The following is a 21,147-nucleotide window of genomic DNA, read 5'->3' on the forward strand; positions in this document are numbered from 1 at the left end:
AAACAGGTACCACACAGTTGGAAGAACTCGTCATTCAACTCTCTCAATTCTTTGACCGGCAGAAATTTCCCATCCTCACCCTTCCCCAGGAAGAAATTATGGGTTTCTGACAAAAAAATCTAGGAATTTCAAGGTGTAAAATGCTTTTAGATTGAAAATGCTCTTTATCATTATTCTTCCTGTTTTTGCAAGATATTTGCCCAAAATATTTGTTTTAAAGATACTAAACTAATTTATTTATATTCCTCTTCTTTCGCTTGAAAAATTAACTTCTAATGAATAGATGCTGTTCAAATTGGTATTTAGTAAAATCTTGTGCTTTGCCCCATTTATTTTCCATTTCTTGCAACTTTCAACTCTTCTACACCAGATAGTCTTTGATCATCCAGATTTTTACTCTTTAAATGGTGTCTCTCTCTTTATCGTACCTTTGATACTCTGTTTCAGTCCATTTCGAGACGGCGGTCAAACAATCTCAGCTGCCGCTGTTTTATTTCATGGACTACATCACTGCTTCTCACTTGACGCTTAGTTGGGCCAGAAGATGCGCTAGATTTTCCTCAGCCACTCATTATGGAAAATACTGATCCTATTCATGTCCCATTTCACCTCTTACTGCACTCTGAGCTGTAAATTGGAATAGGTCTGTATTGCCCTGACTTACAGATCGACTAATACCTCACGAACTTTGACAGATCTTGCTTAAATATATATATTTTTTGTCTTGTTAACTTTTAAGACTGTTAGTGTAATAAATTGTGTAAAATTCAAGACAACATTGTTTTTCTTACGAAATACAGAAGGAAAATCGGAGAGTTGAACCGGTAAAAGGTAAGAAACACAGATCAAAGAACGCTGCTCTATGCCAGAGGAGCATTTTGATAATTGCAGTTGTAGAAGTCCACGGCCACCTTCTTTTCTTGGCAGGTGAAGACGTTCTATATTTGCCTTAGGGTGGTGCATTCTATGCATTGTCAACAATTTTCGTATTTTTCTGTCAAGTTTACATATTTCAGTAATTGACCAGTTAACGATATTGAAACTGTAAGTCACGACTGGTATGGCTAAAGTATTGATCGCTTCGATCCTGTTTCTTGCATTCAGCTCTGTCTTGAGTATTACCCTTACCCTGCGATAACATTTTCTTCTGATCCTTTCCCCCATCACTTGATGTTTGATTACGTCCCCTTCAAATACCCCTAGGTATTTGTAGCTCTCCTCTGGTTCTAACTCCTTTATGACATTCTGCTGGTCAAGATTAACGTTGGAAGTTTCTGTCATATTTTTCCTATGATAAAGGTAGCTTTTGCACATTTATCGAGGCCAAATTGCATCTCCTGATGTCATCCCTGAATTGTTTAACAATTGCTAGTAAGCCTTGTAGTTGTTGGTCATTTTTTGCAAAGAGCTTTAAATCATCCATGTAAAAGAGATGACTTATATATTTTCATCAAACATTTTATAGCCATATTGGACATTACCGAGCAATTTCAAGAGCGGTATCAGGGCTAGACAAAAGAGGAGTGGTGATAGAGAGTCATCCTGGAAAATGCCACATGAAATTCTTACATCTCCAGCATTGAGAGATTCATTGCCACTGTTCAAAGTCAGTGTGGTTCGCCATGATCTTATACTTACAAATAAGAAGTTTCGCAGAGTCGGTGCTGTTTTATACATTTCCCGACATTTCTTAATCCATCTATGCGGCAGACTATCAAAAGCTTTTTCATAGACCAACATTTACATCCTTTTTTACTACCTTCTTCATCATCATCATCATCACCACCATCACCATCATCATCATCACCCTTACCATCATCGTCGTCGTCGTCGTCGTCGCCGTCGTCGTTGTCGTCGTCGCCGTCGTCGTCGTCGTCGTCGTCGTCGTCATTATTATTATTATTATTATTGTTATTATTATTATTATTATTATTATTGTTATTGTTATTATTATTATTATTATTATTATTATTATTATTATTAATAAGGCGGCGAGCTGGCAGAACCGTTAGCACACCAGGTGAAATGTTTTGCGGTATTTCGTCTGCTGTTACGTTCTGAGTTCGAATTCCGCCGAGATCGACTTTGCCTTTCATCCTTTCGGGGTCGATTAAATAAGTACCAGTTACGCATTGGGGTCGATACAATCGACTTAATCCGTTTGTCTGTCCTTGTTTGTCCCCTCTGTGTGTATAGCCCCTTGTGGGCAGTAAAGAAAAAGGTATTTCAACTGTCTTTACGTTCTGAGTTCAAATTCCGCCAAGGTTGACTTTGCCTTTCATCCCTTCGGGGTCGATAAATTAAGTACCAGTTGTGTACGACTGGTGCTCCCCAAAATTTCAGGTCTTGTGCCTAAAGTAGAAAAGATTACTATTATCATCATCATCATCATCATCATCATCATCAGTTTGACATTCTTGAATATTCTTTTCTGTAGCTATGATTAATTGCTAGCAGTTACAACGTTGCTAAAAGGACGAGGAAAGAAGAAATTAAAGTTTTTAGAGGTAAAATTTCTTGATTTTCCTTCAGGAATGAATGGTAATATATTTTGGGTTGATGGAGGAAATGATAACAAATATCTCATGCTTGAAGAAATGTTGGAATCTTGTTTTTATGGCCAAATGAATAAGGAGAAGAACAGGAATAGCGAAGACATTAAGCACTGGTAACTGTAATGGTTAGGTGATGATGATGATGAATGATAATTAAAAGGAGGAGGAGTATGGTGGTGTGGTGGGAGTGATTAGGCATAGCAGCAACATTTTTTTGTATGATCCCGGTTTAAAGAGGAAAGACAAAAATGAAGGTGAGGAGGTGGAGGAGGAGGAGGAAGTAGAAGAAAGGGATGAAGAAGAAGAAGAAGAGGTGAACAGACACAAGAATGTAGTATTGTTTTCTTTGTATTTGAGTTTATGATTTGATCAATGAACAAAGATTTCAGTTGTGTTGTATAAAACAAGAGAGATTTATTTACCAGAAGTTGGAAATCGCTTAGACTTTGTTCTCGATAAAATATTTAGTTTGTTTTAAAAGCGCATTTCTAATGAAAGTATTGATGGCCAAATAATTCGTTCAAATAAAAAAAATACAAGGAAAACTCTACAAAATTATATACAGACTCATCTAAAACAACATCTCCGGAGTTCAAATTTTTGTTCCTCTGACAACGACAGAATTGGATTAACAATGTTTCAAGAAGAAGCTATAGGTAAGAAGACATATCTTTCTATAAAAGTTCTGCCTGATCCAGCTTTGTATTGGAAACTTACAAACTATCTCATCGCCGAATTTGTTCTCTCCACTTAATTCACATTTATACGAAAACATCATTCGCTCTCCCATCTAATCTTGTCACTCTTTTCTATGCATGTTTTGCTTTTCTTCGTTAAACACCCCCCCCCCCCATACACAAGTAAAATATAGCAGTGGGAAGTGATGGTCTTGTTACATTATCAATAATAAAAGCAATCTCGATGAAGTAAAAAAAAAAAGGAACTTCTACATGGTTGCTGGACGGGTTAGAAATCACGTTTTGCCGTCTGAAAAGAAAAAGAACAGCTACATCAGTCCAGGAATATAATGGTTTCGACATAGAGCCAGCAGTTTTTGGTGGAATGAGACAAGTTGATTAAATTGATTCAGCATTTGACTAGTAATTTATTGACCTCGAAATAATGAAAGGCAAAGTCGACCTCGCTAGAATTTGAACTCAGAACGTAAGGACAGACGAAATGCCGCTTAGTACTTTTGTCCGACGTGCTAATGATTCTGCCAGATTGCCGCTTTAACTCCAAGAATGTAAGACGAGATGGCTAGGTTGGAGCGTCTTTCATTATAGATTTGGGGAATCAAGTTTAATTATAAATCTAGTCAATCAAGGCCGACTTGAAGCTAATCAACAAAAATAAAACACTGATAGTAAGACAAAAGAGAAATTCTGGATGTGTGTTTGTGGAGGGGGGGGGGGGGGTACGTTTACGACTAGAAATCAAAGAAAAAATTTCCAGGACAATATTTTCTTTCTAACATTAGTAATTTAAAGCAGTAGGCACGGCCTTCATCCATTGTTCGGTTTAACACCACCATCTGACCCTTGGCTGTCTTTGAACCAGATTTCCACCATATATTTCTAATTCTTCTCTCTCCCTCTACCCCCATCTCTCTCCCACAACCCCCATCTCTCTCCCACAACCTTCCTCTATCCACCCCCGTCATTCCTCTCAAGCATCATCCAGCATCGTCCTTTTTACCTCATTTAGCGATAAAAATGGATCAATGCGTTTAGCTTCTCGTTGGTGAGCAAATACACATCACCTCCTCATCGCTTCTAACCCCCCCCCCCCCCCCCCATCAAGTTCCTTCTTAACATCATAATCGTATACTTAAAATTTCGTATGAAATTAGAGAATATTTATCACTTGTATCAATATTTTCTTTTTTATCAACCACACAGTTATTTAATGCTGGATTAAGCTACCAAAGTCATCGACATTTACGATATGACAGTTCAAAACTTCAGAATATTTCTGTTGCGCCGTTCTTAATTAACTTCCATCATTATAAACTAATTTATACAGTTAGAGAGTTGATATTTATTTCTATCGTGGATATTACTGAAACCTTTATAGATTCTATTAACAAAGCGAAACAAAACATTCGATAAATTGTCGGAGATTTATCCTAGAAATTCAGAATATGAAATGCAATCATGGAAATCTTAACAGAATATAGAAAGATGGCTTCGACAGAAATTTGGTTTCCTGGACGGCAGACACGAAATGAAAGAGAATAGAATTCCTCACTATTGAGGTGCTTCGGTGCGAAAATAGATTTCGGTCATTTTGTACCCACATCTTCATCTGACTCTTCAAAATAAATCGCCAAAGCATTGTTTGTAACTATACACACTATTGTTTAATTTAAAAAAAGTTAAATATTAAAAGAAATGGGTCGCAAAGGTATCTCTGACATGGGGTCGCAATCGTAAAGTGGTTCATGGCTAAATAAATTATCTAGACAAATATTTCTTGAGTTTTGTAAAAGAACTCCCGAGTTCCAACTCTGAGATAAAGTGTCTTTTAAGAAATCGAAATGAAAATAGAAATTTACGCAGCAGCATTATTTAATAGTTGCTTATTGAAGCCATCAAAAGACCTTAGTTGAAACAATTTGATGTAGACTAAACTGGCAATGAATATACGGAAGCACCTCAATAGTGAGGAATTCTATTCTCTTTCATTTCGTGTCTGCCGTCCAGGAAACCAAATTCCTGTCGAAGCCATCTTTCTATATTCTGCTAAGATTTCCATGATTGCATTTCATATTCTGAATTTCTAGGATAAATCTCCGACAATTTATCGAATGTTTTGTTTCGCTTTGTTAATAGAATCTATAAAGGTTTCAGTAATATCCACGATAGAAATAAATATCAACTCTCTAACTGTATAAATTAGTTTATAATGAGGGAAGTTAATTAAGAACGGCGCAACAGAAACATTCTGAAGTTTTGAACTGTCATATCGTAAATGTCGATGACTTTGGTAGCTTAATCCAGCATTAAATAACTGTGTGGTTGATAAAAAAGAAAATATTGATACAAGTGATAAATATTCTCTAATTTCATACGAAATTGAAGTATACGATTATGATGTTCTAATAATGAACGGCTGGTCTTGGTGGCGGTATTTCATTATAAACCATTAACGGACGCAATACTATTTCGTTGTGAACCAGTCATGGAGACGATGATATTTTGCTATGAACTCTTGGTCTTAACAATGGTATTTCACTTATAAAACATTAATCAAGACAATAGTAATCTGTTTCGAGAGCTTGAAAAATAATTACACAGAAATGAGTTCGCAAAATATCAAAAAGTCAGTTGTTGTTGTTGTTGCAGTTGTTTATTTGGCCGTACTTTTTCTTTGGTTTTGCTATTTTTTCACTTCTTATTTGGGGTAAGGTGGAGGGAGCGATGTCCATGACCCTTTTTAGGATCTCCGAGACTGGTGGGAGAGAGAGAGAGAGAGAAAGGGAGGTATCCTTAGCTGGAGATCTGGTCCGAATCTTGCAACAGGATTAGCCTCATCTGGGGTCACACAAGGACCAGGTGATGGAATTAAACCGGGCGAAGAATTTAGTTTAGCACTCTCCGGGTATCTATTTAAAATTGTATACGACAGTGGTGCGGCCACACTTGAAATTTGCCTCACCAGTCTGGAACCCCTACCTTACTCAGAATATAAGTCTCCAGGAAACTGTTTAGAAACCTGCAACAAAATAAATACCCGCCGTCAGACATCTTACCATACTCTGAGCGTCTTGCTTCCCTGGACATGGATACCATTGAAGCTCAGACGTTTGGCAACTGATTTGGCTGACACCCACAAGATTATCCACCATTTTTCCAACAATAACCTTGGACACCTTTTTGAATTCCATATGGACAAACACTTGCAGACATGCTTATAAAAGCAAAAAACAACACAACACCCATGACTTTTGGAAACATTTTTTTCCCCAGTCAGAATTGCTGAAGCATGGAATAAACTAGCCGCCTCAGTTGTTAGTTGTCGAGACACAACATCCTTCAAAACGTCCATGCTTCCTGAAATCCGCCAACAGTACACCTGATGGCCTTTCCTATTTTTTTTTTTTTTTTTTTTTTTTTTAGTTGTAGTGCACCTGAGCACTGTATACAATAATTTCCTTCATCATTAAATGTGTGTGTGTTGACTTTCTGTGCAACATTTTATGGTTGTTAGTCAATGTAATGTCACCCCCACCCCCCAGCCACTTCTGGTTCCCACTCAGGGGTACCACTGTTCAATAATTGATGCAATAATTGATGTTCAATAATTGATGCAAGACTTGGCTTTTCTATTTCTCTCTCCTTCTCCTCTTGTGCTCAAAACCTTCCCCATCTATTTCTAGCTGCCTCTCTACCTATCTCCTGCCTTACATTTCTTCCTCTCCCCATCTCTCTCAACTACAGACTGTTTATCTTTATTTCTTTCTCTCTCTCTCTTTCTTTCTACTTGCTCTTCTCCACTCTACCCCGTCTCACTTTCTTCACATTTTGGTACCAAAAGACCATCCAATATTTTATCACTCATCTTTTTTCTACTTGACCACTGCATAGGTAAGACATGTATTTTGTTTCATCTCCTGCCTAGCACTCACTTACCTTTTCACTTTTCATTCCTTTCTTTCCTTCTCTCTTTCTTCCCTTCTACCCTCCTCCTGAGCCTTCTCATTGTACCTCTGGAACACAAGCACCACTATTTTCTTCGTTTTTTGTTAGTTTTCGTCATGTAATGTCCCACGTTTTGAAATACTTGCAATTTGTATTTTTACTGCTTATGTTTGCTCCGCTTGATATATTTCCAAAATTAAACATTTTAATATGCAAAATATACTTCACACTATTTACATATACTATACGTTAATGCAAAAAATATTGTGTTTATTGACTATCTTCAAAATGATCACACCATGAATGGCAACTTCAATGCCAACTTGCTGAGGCAGTTATGAAAGGTTATCAAGACTAAACACCCAGAAAAACCGATGAATGGGGTTTTTGTTTCATTAGGGACAATGCTTCAGCACACAAGTCCATGCTTTCAATGGCTGCTGTGCATGACTGGCTTTCAACTGGTTGATCACCCCTTCCCTATGTTAGTGATTTGGTTCCATCTGGTTATCATCCGTTTCCCAACATAGAAAAACACTCAGCTGGGCACCAGTATCACTGTGATGATGATGATGATGTATTGTCTGCTGTTGATGACCATTCTGACCAACAGAATAGCTTCTTCACCAGTTGCGATCCAAGCACTGCAACTACTTAGGAAAGTGTGTGGACAGTAAAAGAGGAACTACATTAAGAAATGGTCACATTCATTAGGTCCCATTCCGTGAGAGTGTCTTGCTCAGCCGACCCTCATAATAATAAAAATTATTATTATACCTGCATTTGTTTTAGTGTTAGCATTGAAAAAAATCCACATTTTTCATAAGATTATTTGGACCTGAGCTTGCACCCCCCCAAAGCAAATTTTGTTACTGGGCCACTGACACCACTCATCAATAATTCTTCCATTGAATCACTTCAGGGTGTGTTTTTTTAACCAATCTTTGTCATCCACCTTGATCTTGTGTTTTGTTATGTGTTCTGAAAATCTCATTCCATGAACCACTCTCTTCTTCATTATCCTTTTCTCCCTTTTGTTTATTTTTCTGAAAATAATTGTATTTGCTCATGTTCCACTCATTCTACTGATCTAACCAAATTACTGCCTATCTCTTCACCTTACTTCTTCTATCAGTTGCCTTTTCTCTTCTTGCTTCTATGCATTCTTCATTTCAACCAACACATCTTTGCCTTAATTCATGCCTTAGAACCTTCAAAGTCATTAGCTCAAAGTTCAATAGTTCGGTTCGATAGTAAAAACAGTGGCTACAATGAAATATGAATTTTAATATATTTTCATTCTTATAATAGATTTTACAGTTTACAATAAAAATTTAGATGTCAACATTGCTTAAAAATATAGAAAATAGAACCTTCTATTAAATGCCATATAATTTTTATTGATGTCCTTTTTAAATTAAAACTTTACTGGGTTTGGAGCATCTATGTGGCTGCTTGATATACTAGAAACACAGCCAAATCTTTGTCTAACCACACCTTACCTTTTTTTTTTTTTTTTGATAAACAATGACATTATGGACAAGCTTTAGTTATACAGTTATACAAAAAGACGAGATGGTCATGGCTGGAAGTCTTTTGATCATAGAACTGTTTGATTGGCGTTGGCCTGAAACTAAATGGCAGCAACAATTTCTTTGCTGTTCTTCCCCCTATTTCGATAAAATAAGATCACTATATATTTAAATCAACAATAATCTTTCCTGATAATACTTTGACATTTAAGAATTAAAAAGAAATTGAGAGTCTATGAAATGTAGTCCGTCTGTAGAAGTAATTCTAACTTTTCATGTATTCCTTTGTCGATTCATAAATGGGGCACCACGGCGCTTTTGTGTGCTGCAAAAGGTATCAAAGTGTGTGCTTTGCAAATTTTTTAGAAATAAATTTAAAGTTTTAGAAAATCCTCACTAATAACTGAATGTCTTGGAAAACGTGTAATTTATAATTTTATTGTACATAACTATGATTAATATAAGACAGTAAGCAATAGTTTTTCTACATCCTTTTTCTTTTTTTATATTTTTAACTTTAAAACATAACTTTTTAAAAAACATTTCCATGTGACATATGCTGTGAACTTTTTATTTCATCTCCAGCATTCTACAATGTTCAAAACATTGAGAACCACTGCAATAATTAGTTGCGAAGTCATTTGAAACAGATCTACTCTCACATTTGATATCCAATTATCTTTAATTTTATTTAATTTCAAAATATTTTTCTCTTTCAGGTGGCTGTCCTCCACTGAACAATCTGACAGAAAATCCACAAATTATAACTGAAGATAATGCACACATATTACGACTGAGTAATTATAACAACCATGTTGGTACAAAGGTAAACGTTAGCTGTCCATTTCCATTTGTTCTTGAAGGAGAGAAAACACTAACATGTTTATCAAACAAATTATGGTCAACAAACGCCACTTGTTTGTGTAAGTTTCTTTTTTAAGTAATATTAAATTTTTAACAGCAATTAATTTTTTTTAAATATGAAAAATCTTTTAAATCTTGCTGAAACTTGTCCTGTATTGCATTGTACAACTGGCATCTCAAATTCATACTTATCTATTTATCAAACATTAGTTTATCTGTCTATTTCTACCTCTTTCCTGTTCTTGCTAACCACTGTTTCGCTGAAGAAACTTATCAAGATCGAAACATGTCAAGAGTTATCGTTGTTCCACCACCACATGACTTTGAATCTTGATTTGTTTCTGATGCCTTTGTCCATTTCAAGCATTTTCTAAAATTATATTCTGACTTTGCATACCTGCATTTGGTATTGTAAACTATGTTTACTCCCACCTTGATATGAGAAAAATCACCAGTAATTAGAATTGTCATAGTCATTACATTAAGTATGCAAATAGTTACTTCATTATCTACAATCACAGTTTAGGCTTTATCACTTCAGTTCTTCCAAAATTGTTTGTTGTTAAATCCTGCGACATGTCAATTTATCCAGTGGGAAAACATAAGAAAGAAAGAAAACCGTGAGAAAATATTTTACGACTAATATTCTAAATAGCAACAGTAAACAAACAAGCAAGCAAATAAATAAAGATAAGCGTACAACAAATGAATAAAAGAATATTGTCCAAATTTCGTCATGGTATGGTGGCCAATAGATGATTAACCACTCAAATATTTGTTCTTAACTGTATGCCAGTGCCATGAATAACTCGAGGCTGTCTTTTGTGTGTGAGTGCACACGTGTACATACAAACCTCTTCAGAATCCACATGGTGTTCTGGGATACACAAAGGGAATCGTGACAGCTAATGAGTGTTGTTAGCTTTCAGCTCTGCAAACTAGTCTTTGTCAGTTCATTTTTTTGTAGTCAGTACCTTGTATATTTTTTTACATCAATAGGTATGGTTGAGCACCAGGAAATGTGATTGCTTGCGAGTTCTTCCCATAGTTTAGGATATCTTGCACCGTTTCAACCTGTGCCAGAACTGATCTTTTAACCTCTGCTTTTGGTCTCTTTGTCACTGAGCTCCTTCACCACTACACGTGCACAGACGTTTGTGGGTGTGTGTGTATGATACAATATACACCAGAGCAAAGTAGCTGGTTCTAAAATCTCTATGAGAGACATAAGTAGTAACAGTACTGGAGAATAATGTTTGTTGCCACTTCAACATGGCTGTTCCATACAGAACTACATTATTACCATTTTTTTAAGGACAAACGAGTGCCATGTCTAGCAGACAGGTGTCCAGTACCGATGGAGGAAATACCCTGAAACCAAGCTGGTCTTGTCACTGCTAGATGGTAGGGGTTTGCTCCCTTACTCGCAATATATTGGACACAGGTTGTGTCATTAACCAGTTGCAGAAGATGTCCTCCTGGGGTTACACTTGATGTCATTTTGAAATGCAATGGTTGCAAAATTTTAAACAAAGAATGTCATTATTTAGAAATCAAAGAAACATTGTATATCCAACTTGACTGTTTAGTTTGAGGTAAACTAAAAGCAAAGCTGAGTCTACATCAATACCGCTTCCTGCTAAAAGTCAAAATGATACACGTATGGTCTCCTTCACTTACACACAAATATACATCAGTCGATTTATACAGCAGTTGCTTGTGTGTTTCTACTTCTTTCATTCCCTACCTTTTACTCTTTCTATTCTTCTTCTCAGTATTGAACCAAAAAGGGAACAGTTGCTTAACATGCTAGAAATAGCAACCATATCTCCTTCGAATAAAAACCAGGAAGGCTACACTACAACTGAACTAGTTCTAAACAACAATAGCAACCATGGCGGAGGTAAAGAATACGCACGCCATCCGTTTTTGGTGCAACCCTAATCTTAAATGCCAAAGATAGGTGGTGTGCATATTTTTTACCTTTGCCAGTAACCATAACACATTCTTTATTCTAACCAGCTTCCTGCTATTTTTGTTGCAGTGTCCGAAATAGAAGAAGAGTCTTTCAACGAGAGAAACTTAATCATTGGTCTGTGTGTTGGGATAACCTTCGCTTTGCTCCTTGCAATTTTCATATTTACTATTGTTAAGGTAAGAAAGCGTACAGGAAAGCCAGAACAAGAAAAGGGGTAAGTGTGCAAAGGGTTTGGTCTTCCCAAACTTTGCTTTTCTCAAGAGACACAAAATTTTGGATTTATAAGAGGGAATAAAAGCGTGTCGTCGGAATTTTCACATGACTATTCACTACAGAAGAAGTTAGTCATTTTTTCACTTTCATGGTTTATTAACTTCTGATACTGGTGAGGCCCCCAAAGTTTTAGTTAGGAAAGATGGGAGATATCTTATGGTAGGTGCACACTTTTGGCCAGTTACATGTTGAGTTCTAATTCCGCCAAGATTAAGCTCACCTTTCATCCTTTTGGGGGTCAGTGAAATAATGTTTCGGCCAGTCAAGTACTGGTATCAAATTAGATTGTTGCAATGTGTCCCAGGTATGAATGTAAATTTTATTAGAATGTAAGAATTATATACATGACTGTACTTAAATTTATCAAAGATGAAACCAAATTGTGACAATGTTAAGAAAGGCACAGATGTGTGGGAATGAAATTTGCATAGTGGGTGCAAACCCAGATCCAACCCAGAATGCTCAAAGCATTTTTTTTGATGGCCAAAATATTTTAGGAGTTTGCAAGCACATCCCCTGTTCCTGGGCCCATGGATGAAGGACGTCAACATTATATAGTTTAAACTTTTCTGATTTTTCCACCATTCCATTGTTCTTCTTGACAATAAATATAAATGGTACTGGAAGAGTTTTAACTGCTATTTTATTATTTCTGTCACTGTAAGAGCAACATGCGATAAATGTAATTTGTTGTCAAATGTTATAGTCTGCGAAAAAGAACTGGAAAAAATATAACAGATAAGTTGTTACAGCAGATCCAAAAACCAATGTAAAGAGATAAAAGAGAGAGAAAAGATTTTATTTTCGTTGGGCAACAATTCAAGAAATAGGTTCGAATGAGCTTATTTATGTAATTTCTTCATCAGGCCCATAATTAGCTAAGATTTTTTACCAGGAAATTACACAAAAGTTAATGAGGGCGCTTATATGTGATCATTCGATTTGTTAGAAACAGCATCCAAACTGCTCTCAAATTACACTTTTCACCTTATAAAAGGATGGTTCATGGTGGTGGTGGTGGTGGTGGTCATCGTCATCATTATTCAATATTCACTTTTCTATGCTTGCGTGGGTCATACAGAATGTACTGAGACAGATTTTCTATGTCAGGATAACCTGTCGCTAACCCACACCTGTTTCCAAACAAGATAATACACTGAAACGCAAAAGAAACAGGAGACGTGTATGACTGTAAAATATGTTTCGATTTCATTGTCTGAGATAAATTTCAATAAATCTGATAGAGTCAATTTCTTGGAGGCACTTTGACCACGGTCTTTGGGTTGTTGTCATGTGTTCTGGTAGTGGGCCAGATCCAGCACATCGAGATTGTTGGGCTTGACATGTTCAATAACGTGTATGTCCTCCTTGGTTGTTTAAAACAACCATACACCATCGGTCCATGGAGTGCATGAGGCAGTTCACAAAAGCCATTGACACCTGTGTCCACACCCTGAGGAAAGCTGCCTCCAGTACCACACAAGTTATCGGCCTTGGGACCACCTGGTTCAGCCATCACTGGATTTCATCCCGTAGGAGTTCAATTGGGTTCAAATCTGGGCTGAGAGCTGGCCACAGCATGGTTCTGATGTTGCGCTGATGCATGAAATCCATGGTGATCCTGGCCGTATCGAAGGGAGTATTGTTCTGCTGGAACACGTGGCTATGCTGACGTGTGAAGAAGGGCACGATGTGAGGTCTTGGGATATGGTCAACCTAGCGCTGTGCTGTGATGCAGTTTCCTCTGCCTGCAACCAACATTTTGGAACACACAGGGCCCAATTCTCTGATTCAAGCCTGTTGCACCCCAAACCATGATGCTTTGGCCACCACACTCTCTCCCTGACACATGATCTCTTTGTAGAATTTGAACTTAGAATATAAAGATGGATGAAATGCCACTAAGCATTTTGTCTGGTGTGCTAATCAATTCTGCCAATTTCTCGCCTTGGGTTCTATTGTCGTATATTGAAATGCCATTTACCTTTTATCTGCAAATATAAGCAACGGTATTTGTCCCCTATTCTCTCTTTGTAATGCAAAGGCAGTTACCTCCTATGGTATTTTTGCTGTGTTTGTATTTCGTTAAAACATTCATAAGTCATTTAGTTAGCTAAATCTTAAATAATAGCACAGTATACGTTTAACTGTCTATGTATAAATTGTGTGGATGTGTACACACACACCGGCACAGGGGCCAGAGGAGCTGGCATCAACCACAATCGGAAGCACAGAAGCCAGTCAAAGCGGCACTGGCATCGGCCACATTTAGATGGTGCTTTTTACATGCTACCAATTCGGGGCTCAGAACTACAATTTCCATTTGATTTGATTTTGATATTGCTGACGTTGATGTACTTGACTTCATAGGGCCTCCTCGAACACGGCATGTTGCCCTACGATCCAAGGTACTTTTGAGTGGGCTGGTTATGCGACACTGGTGTAGGTTACAGCTGTGGACACACTTTATTTGCCAGGTCTTCTCTGTCACAGTAATATAATAAAATTTACAAAATATGGTTAGTTAAAACTGATTGTCCTTAATTTGTCACTTATGACATTTATTTTATATTTCTAGTCTGGGATTCAAGCATAATGCCCAAAATTACAATTTTACCAATCAAACATTCACAGAAACTCCAAACAGGTAAAAACTAATTCTAAATTCTATTATTTTCTTTCATTCATTGATAAGACTTAATCTTCACAAAAGTTAAGGTGCTTAATTTTAATTATTATTTGACAATTATTATCATTATTATAGAAACAAAGCTCAGGTTTGGTCTTATTCCAGGTAGGATTTATGTTACTACTTGTAACCTTAGCTATCCACATGTTCTCAGCAGTCTTTCAAGGGCTTAGAACCCTCCTGATAATCCTTGCTGTCCCCGAGAGGCAAACTTTCTGTAGGAACTCTGCTGTTGTTGTTGTTTTGATTCTCGTTGTTCTATTTGCAATTGTTCTTTACTTGAAAGCAGGCAATAACAAATCACCAAAGGTTTCAAGTAGTGCTTTCTTCTCCTGTGACTCAGAGACAATACTCTCCTTAGAATGCCAGCTGTCTTCTGGATCACTTTGAGCCTCACAGCAGCTCCAGTATTCTTAATATGTTAAGGCAGTGAGCTGCAAAAACTGATGGAGCTAACCTTGAAGAGCCTTTTGAGTAGAGTCAGCTTTGCCTCTTATCCTTTCAGAATTGGTAAAATAAAGGACCTGTCCAAAAGTATTAACATGTCAGACAAGATTCCTTGCTGTATTTGTTTCAACTTTTTTCCTTCTGAATTCTTGGATGATAGACTTCATCTATCACCTGTTTGCTGGGTGCCATTAGCAAAGTTCACCCTGTTGCAAGAATTATTCAGACAAGGTCTCTGGTTTGAGAATACTTTCCATTATTCTTAAAAGCCTGTAAAAATAAAGGATCATTAGTAATGGCTTTACAGCCCTAGCTAAACGGTAAAAATGGAAAAAAAAACTCAATAAACTGCATGAAATAGAAAGCAAATTTGTTAAATCATATGTTGAAAAAAGGAAGAGCATATTGGATACTACAGATAGTATTGACTGACCTGTCATTGGATATAGGTTTGCTCAATCAGGCTGACCTGGGGCTAAAAACAACTATGTTGATATTAACTACTCATGTTTTTATATTTATTTATTTCCAGGCAGCTAAATGGAGAGGCTTCCACTGAATACAGTTGTTCAACACAAACATTTCTTCTGAAGTGAGTATAAGAAGAAGTTCTCTTTTTCAAATTATTTAACTGCTTCAGGTTGTTATTTTCTCAGGTTTTCCCCATTACCTTTAAGCTACGAATATCCTTCCACAAGATATCAATGAGTGAAATCATTTAATGTAGTATACTAGAGAGAGAGGAACTATGTCCATGGTTCGTTACTGAGGTAGAGCCATTGTTTTACATTGAATGAACAATATTTTGTTCTTAATGGAAACAAAAAGAAATTCCAAACCTTTGCACTATTAAACCAAACAGTAACACAATTCACTGCTGGCCTCAACATAAACTGTTGCACTCAAAATACTAACTGAAACTGAAGACCTAAGAGCCAGAAGTTTAATATCTTATCTACACTGACATTTGATGGTGATAGTGCAGGCATTGCTGGGGGGTTAAGAAGCTTGCTTCCCAACCATGTGGTTTCAGGTTCAGTCCCACCAGTCAACTCCTTTTGAGTGAATTTGGTAAAAAGAGAAACTAAGTGGAAGCCCTTCACACACACACACATACACATACATGTGTGTGTGTCTTTCTGTGCATGTGTGTGTTTGTCACACACACCACTCAACAACTGGTGTTAGTCTATTTACATCCCTGTAACTTAGAAGTTCAGTAAAAGAGAACAAGTACCAGACTTCAAAATAAGATCTAAGATTGATTTGTTTGACTGAACCGTTCGAGGCGGTGCTCCAGCATGGCCACACTCTGGTGACTGAAACAAGTAAAGGGCAGCATTGAGTTTCCCTTTGAAATCTGTCAGTTCCCTTGGTGGGATCTTTTGTGCATCATGAAGTTAAAACCTCTGACAACCCCTGCTTGACTGACCCATGACTTGGTGGGTGCCGTGTCCATAAAATAAGCACAAGTTGAGTAAAGGAGGGGGCAGTGGGAGGATCAATTCAATTGACCCCCCCCCAAAAAAAAACATGTATTGTGGATCCAAGACCAAAATAAAAGTTGTTGCCATTGTTTCCTCCTCCTCTGTTTGCATTTAAGATACTTTATAGGAATATTTGTAGGAAGCCAAGTGCTTGGGTGATATTTCATCAGCCAACTGACCACCTGTTTATTAATAATTTCAGTGGACAGAAGGAGGAAGAGGCAGCCAATGAAACAATTACAAAAGACTGTGTGAAGGAAAGTGAAAACTGGTAAGTGTTCAGTTTCCTATAATATGCCTTTCTATAAAATCAAAGCAATGATGGCCAGGTCAGTGTTAGACTATTTAATGAATTGAACATTAAAAAAATCAAATTATATAGAATTATGTGGTGAGGAAAAGACAACATTAGCTGAATGATTAATGTGTGTGTGTGTATATATATATATATATATGTATATATATATATAATATATATATATATATATATAGTAATAAGAAAGTAAGGAGACAAATCCAGGTAGATATCAGTTCAGTCTCAAATTTCGTTCTGACCACACATAGTATTAATTCCAGTAGTAGGTCCTGAGAAAATGTAATTGTAAATGCTATTTGCTAGCATAATGTGGTTGTCTTGAAAGGGACTGTTGTTTTAGCCCCAAGAAACATCGTTTCTAGCTGGCTGTGCAACATACTATCTGTGTTATATTTTCGAACAGGGACCTCAGCACTCCCATCTAGTGCAAAACAACATCTGTGGACTAGTTTCTGGGTTATTGCTCTTTATCAACAGGGAGGAGCTGCTTGGCTAGATGGCGTTGCTGAATTCACCATTCGAACATATAGTTTCCAAAGTACTTCTTTACCTCTCTCCTCCAACAGCTCGTCAAGTTTATTCTTCTACTTAAACTGTAGTTAGGTCTCTAAGTATGAGTGTGTGTGTGTGTGCGTGCGGCATGTATTAAGAGGTGTCCATCCAATAAACTGTTATCATCTTCACCATCCCCTTACCATTATTTATCAATTTCAATGTTCCACTGTCAACTTCTTATGTTCTTCTCTCTCTCTATCTCTCTTTTACTCTCTGTCCCCATCTCTCTAAATGTTATGAAGTATGACTGGAAAAATCAACCAGCCAACCAACCAACCGCTCTTTATTACACAAGGATTATACAAGAATAGACTTAGAATTTTTTGAAGCATCCCTAGTTGTAAAGAGTGAAGTGTTGACGACTCGACAGAGAATCAGGAAATCAGATTAGGAGTTGGGTGGGGTGGAGGATGGTTTGTTCCTGTCTTGTTACCAATATTGCAATAAGACAGGCTCTAAACTGTTGGTCAATCAGCAAGAGATAGTTCTTCATTTCCCTCAATTCACACAAGGAAGCATACATTGAACATTGTGAAAAGACAGGGTGGTCATAGTTGGAACATTTTTGATCACAAGATTTGCTCAATCAGGCCACACTAGAGTCTAAACAACAAATGACTTGTGATGGAGCCAAGACTGGAATCATTGTCACTCAAATCAGCTTGAAATGGCAGTCATATCTTCCTCAAATTGCACCCTTATTGTCTTGAAACAGAAAGGACATGTGAGGTAATTTAGTGTAAGAATCACTGAATAAGAGACAAGATGGTAAGGGTTGCTTGATCAGGCCTGGGGCTAAACAACAGCAACAGAGTAAAAATGACAAGAGTTATTTTTGATTTCTGTGTTAAGCATTTCATTCTCAGAAGTTTGGTGACATGAAGGAAATGCTAATAACTGCAGCACAACTAGCAGTTCTGTTGGTATCACTACACAATACAGTCAAGAATTAGTTTCTACTGTGTTCGTGGAGATATTTCAACATTGGCAGAACAATATCAATAATGAATTACCTAATTAAGAATACTTATTGCCTCAATATACGTGTATATATACACACACGTGTATGTATATATACATCTATAACTATCTCTATTAATATACATGCATATATATAAAAATGGAGTGGTATCTAGTCTCCGACTTAGCAAATATTTGTAAAGATTTAGAATGTTTCAAATTCAAGTTATTTGCTTACTACGTCACCAATATTGTTTGAGACAATTAAGGAAGTGGTAATTACGTACTACATCATCGATAGTTGTTAGAATAATCATTTAAGTTCCAGAAACGGTGGACCATGTGCGCTGAAAGAATATGTAACTGTTAATACTTTGTAGTTTTATTATCTTTTAAACAGTTTTAATTCAGCTTTAAACATAGCAAAGTTTTATGTAATAGTTAATTACAAGTATTCTTTTATTAGTGCCTAGATATAAATTTGTTTTTATTAGTTATTGCTAAGTTTACATTTATATCTTGTAAAGGTCATAATATATATTAGTGAGTATGGAGTGTTTTTATTATTAACTTTTCAATTATGAAATAATGTATTTCACTCATAATTATTAAATTCAATCGTGTTTTTGTTTTGGAGCGAATTAAAATAAGGTTTTCGCTTTCTGTTGTGTTCTGGGGAAAGTCATTTTCATTTTTGTGTCTTTATAGTTTAACAAACTCACCTGTAAAATTTCCACTTATTTCTTATTTTTATTTTCCTAAAATTTTCGTTGCGTCTTGCAACCTTTTCAGGAATTATTCTGTATAGACTTAAAAGTATATAATTTAATGGTATTATTCAAGAAGAGTGGTCCCGGTGCGCGCATCGGCGCTAGCTAGTCGTGACTAATCGATCCTACGACTACCTAGCCGGAGTGCGCATCATGCGCAAAACATGTAGGAGGGTTTTTTCTAAACAAAGTAAATAAATTATACACTACATGTTGTCATGGATTAATATAACAACTGTAACTTTGTAATGCATCCATTTATTTGCAGGTAAAACCTAATTCTTTCTTAATTCTCTGTTGATTTTGTTCTTCGTTGATTAGTCCCTTAATTTAGACTTACTCAGACTGCTGACCATTGTATCTGTTTTTAAGACACTGTCTATGTAGGACTCCATTATCCAGTGTGTTTTCCCTTTTCTGAAGCAGAAGGGGAAAATTTGAGGAAGATTTCACTGTTATTTTTAGCAGGAGGTTCAATGGCCATGTAGAGGTTTTTTTGTTTCCTTTGTTGGCACAAGAATGGTCGTCTTGCAGTAGAATAAGACCGGAGGAGCATTTTCAGAACTAATCTCTCTCGTGCTGAGAGTAAAACGAGTGGAAACATTAGTAATAAATAAAATAGATTTCAATTTTGATTTAATGAGAGGAAGTGGGTCTGATTCAGAAAATACGGTTCAATGTTACATTGAGGTCTATCACAAGGTCCAGTCGTTGTTGTAGTGTGCTGGCTTGTATTCCTCAATGACCCAGAGAGCCCTATGCCAGTGAGGTATAAACTCCTGATAGGGGCCTTCTGTGCTGGACATGTGAAAGGAGGACAGAGGTCTGACTAATATGGACTGCTTCTTCCCTAAGGTAAAACTTCATTTGCCTTGGGTCACATCCCAACCAAAGAAAAGCAAAACTATAGAATGACAGTTCAAAACCAACAAAATATGGGAGTGAAAAGCCTTCTCTCAAGGAATCCTATAATATGGGGGGGGGGGGGGGCAGCAAAATCAAAAATGAAACTGTACGGTCAACTGACCAGCAAGAGAGGCTGACAAGGGAGATTGAAAAAAGGATCCCTTGAAAATAGCTGGAGACAGAATATTGAGACAAGAGCTGGAAAACAGGCAGGAATGACAGCCGAAGGTGGAGGATAGTGAAAAGGAGTTATTAATGGCCTGAGTTGCAAGGCTTCTTAAGTAAACTGTTTACATTAAGGTGACAAATGCATTATTAAACTGATCTGTGTAAGCAATTGTGTTTTACAGCCGTCCTAAGAAAGCAATTCCAGATTTACAAGTGGAAAACCCAGTGGTTAAGTCTGTAGCAGATGACAGCCTGGAGCAGTAAGTATATATATATATATATGTATGTATAAATATAGGTTGTTGCTGCTGCTGCTGTTGTTTTTACCTCTGCCTTAGTGAAGGCATTGTGTTTGTTTGTTTGTTTGTCCGTGGACAAGATATTTCAAGAATGACTGGATGGATTCGGATGAAACTTTCAGGGATGTTTGGCCTCATGATTGGCATGGATTGATTAGATTTTGGGATTGATCCAGTACCGGACAAGGATTCTGGATTTTTTGTTATATTTACTTAACATGAAGTATTATGATCTTGCGTTCACTTTCAAGTCTTTCTCTGATCCTCTCCCTTGAAAGAATGCTTATGGTTTCCACATAAGTTATGGCGTTGCTGCTGTTTCCAAAGTTTATTTTCATTTCTCTATTATTAATTTTACTCACGTCTCTTAATAGAAACTGATAGATAAAGAAATCAAACTACATAAACAAATGGCAGCAAAACCGTTCAGAAATTAAATAACATTAACATATTCAGTCACAATAATAAATTTAATTTATCCTCAACAATTTTTAGTTTTAGCAATTTTGAACATATTACTCCTGTTTAAAAACTCTTACCTACTTGACAATTGCATTTCTAGCTTTGCCTTCAAGGAAGCTCTACTTTTTGGACTCACAGTTTTGTACGAAACAATGTTGTTAACCCTCCGTTAACAGCACCACATGCAGGTCCTTTCCATTTTCTTTCACACGTGGATAAATTTTTCACTGTAGACCTTAATGG

At 36.7% G+C, this 21,147-nt stretch overlaps 1 protein-coding gene across 4 annotated transcripts in view; it reads left to right on the forward strand.

Annotated features, from left to right (window-relative positions):
• Positions 1 to 1,963: 1,963 nt before the first annotated feature.
• LOC106881043 (uncharacterized) overlaps positions 1,964 to 21,147 on the forward strand; it is a 32,666-nt gene continuing 13,482 nt past the window's right edge. Inside the window, exons 1-7 of one of the 4 annotated variants that reach the window (XM_089366352.1) lie at positions 1,964 to 3,211; positions 9,450 to 9,653; positions 11,639 to 11,786; positions 14,424 to 14,492; positions 15,514 to 15,573; positions 16,671 to 16,739; positions 20,326 to 20,403. In XM_089366352.1, the coding sequence (XP_089222478.1) occupies positions 3,190 to 3,211; positions 9,450 to 9,653; positions 11,639 to 11,786; positions 14,424 to 14,492; positions 15,514 to 15,573; positions 16,671 to 16,739; positions 20,326 to 20,403 (650 nt within the window). In that variant the 5' untranslated portion in view covers positions 1,964 to 3,189. The remainder of the gene's footprint in view (positions 3,212 to 9,449; positions 9,654 to 11,638; positions 11,787 to 14,423; positions 14,493 to 15,513; positions 15,574 to 16,670; positions 16,740 to 20,325; positions 20,404 to 21,147) is intronic. The other 3 variants (XM_014931249.3, XM_014931248.3, XM_014931247.3) reach the window with 3 other exon arrangements.

The sequence above is a fragment of the Octopus bimaculoides genome, chromosome 18 (genome assembly GCF_046866305.1).
Source record: "Octopus bimaculoides isolate indiv1 chromosome 18, ASM4686630v1, whole genome shotgun sequence".
Classification (NCBI taxonomy): domain Eukaryota; kingdom Metazoa; phylum Mollusca; class Cephalopoda; order Octopoda; family Octopodidae; genus Octopus; species Octopus bimaculoides.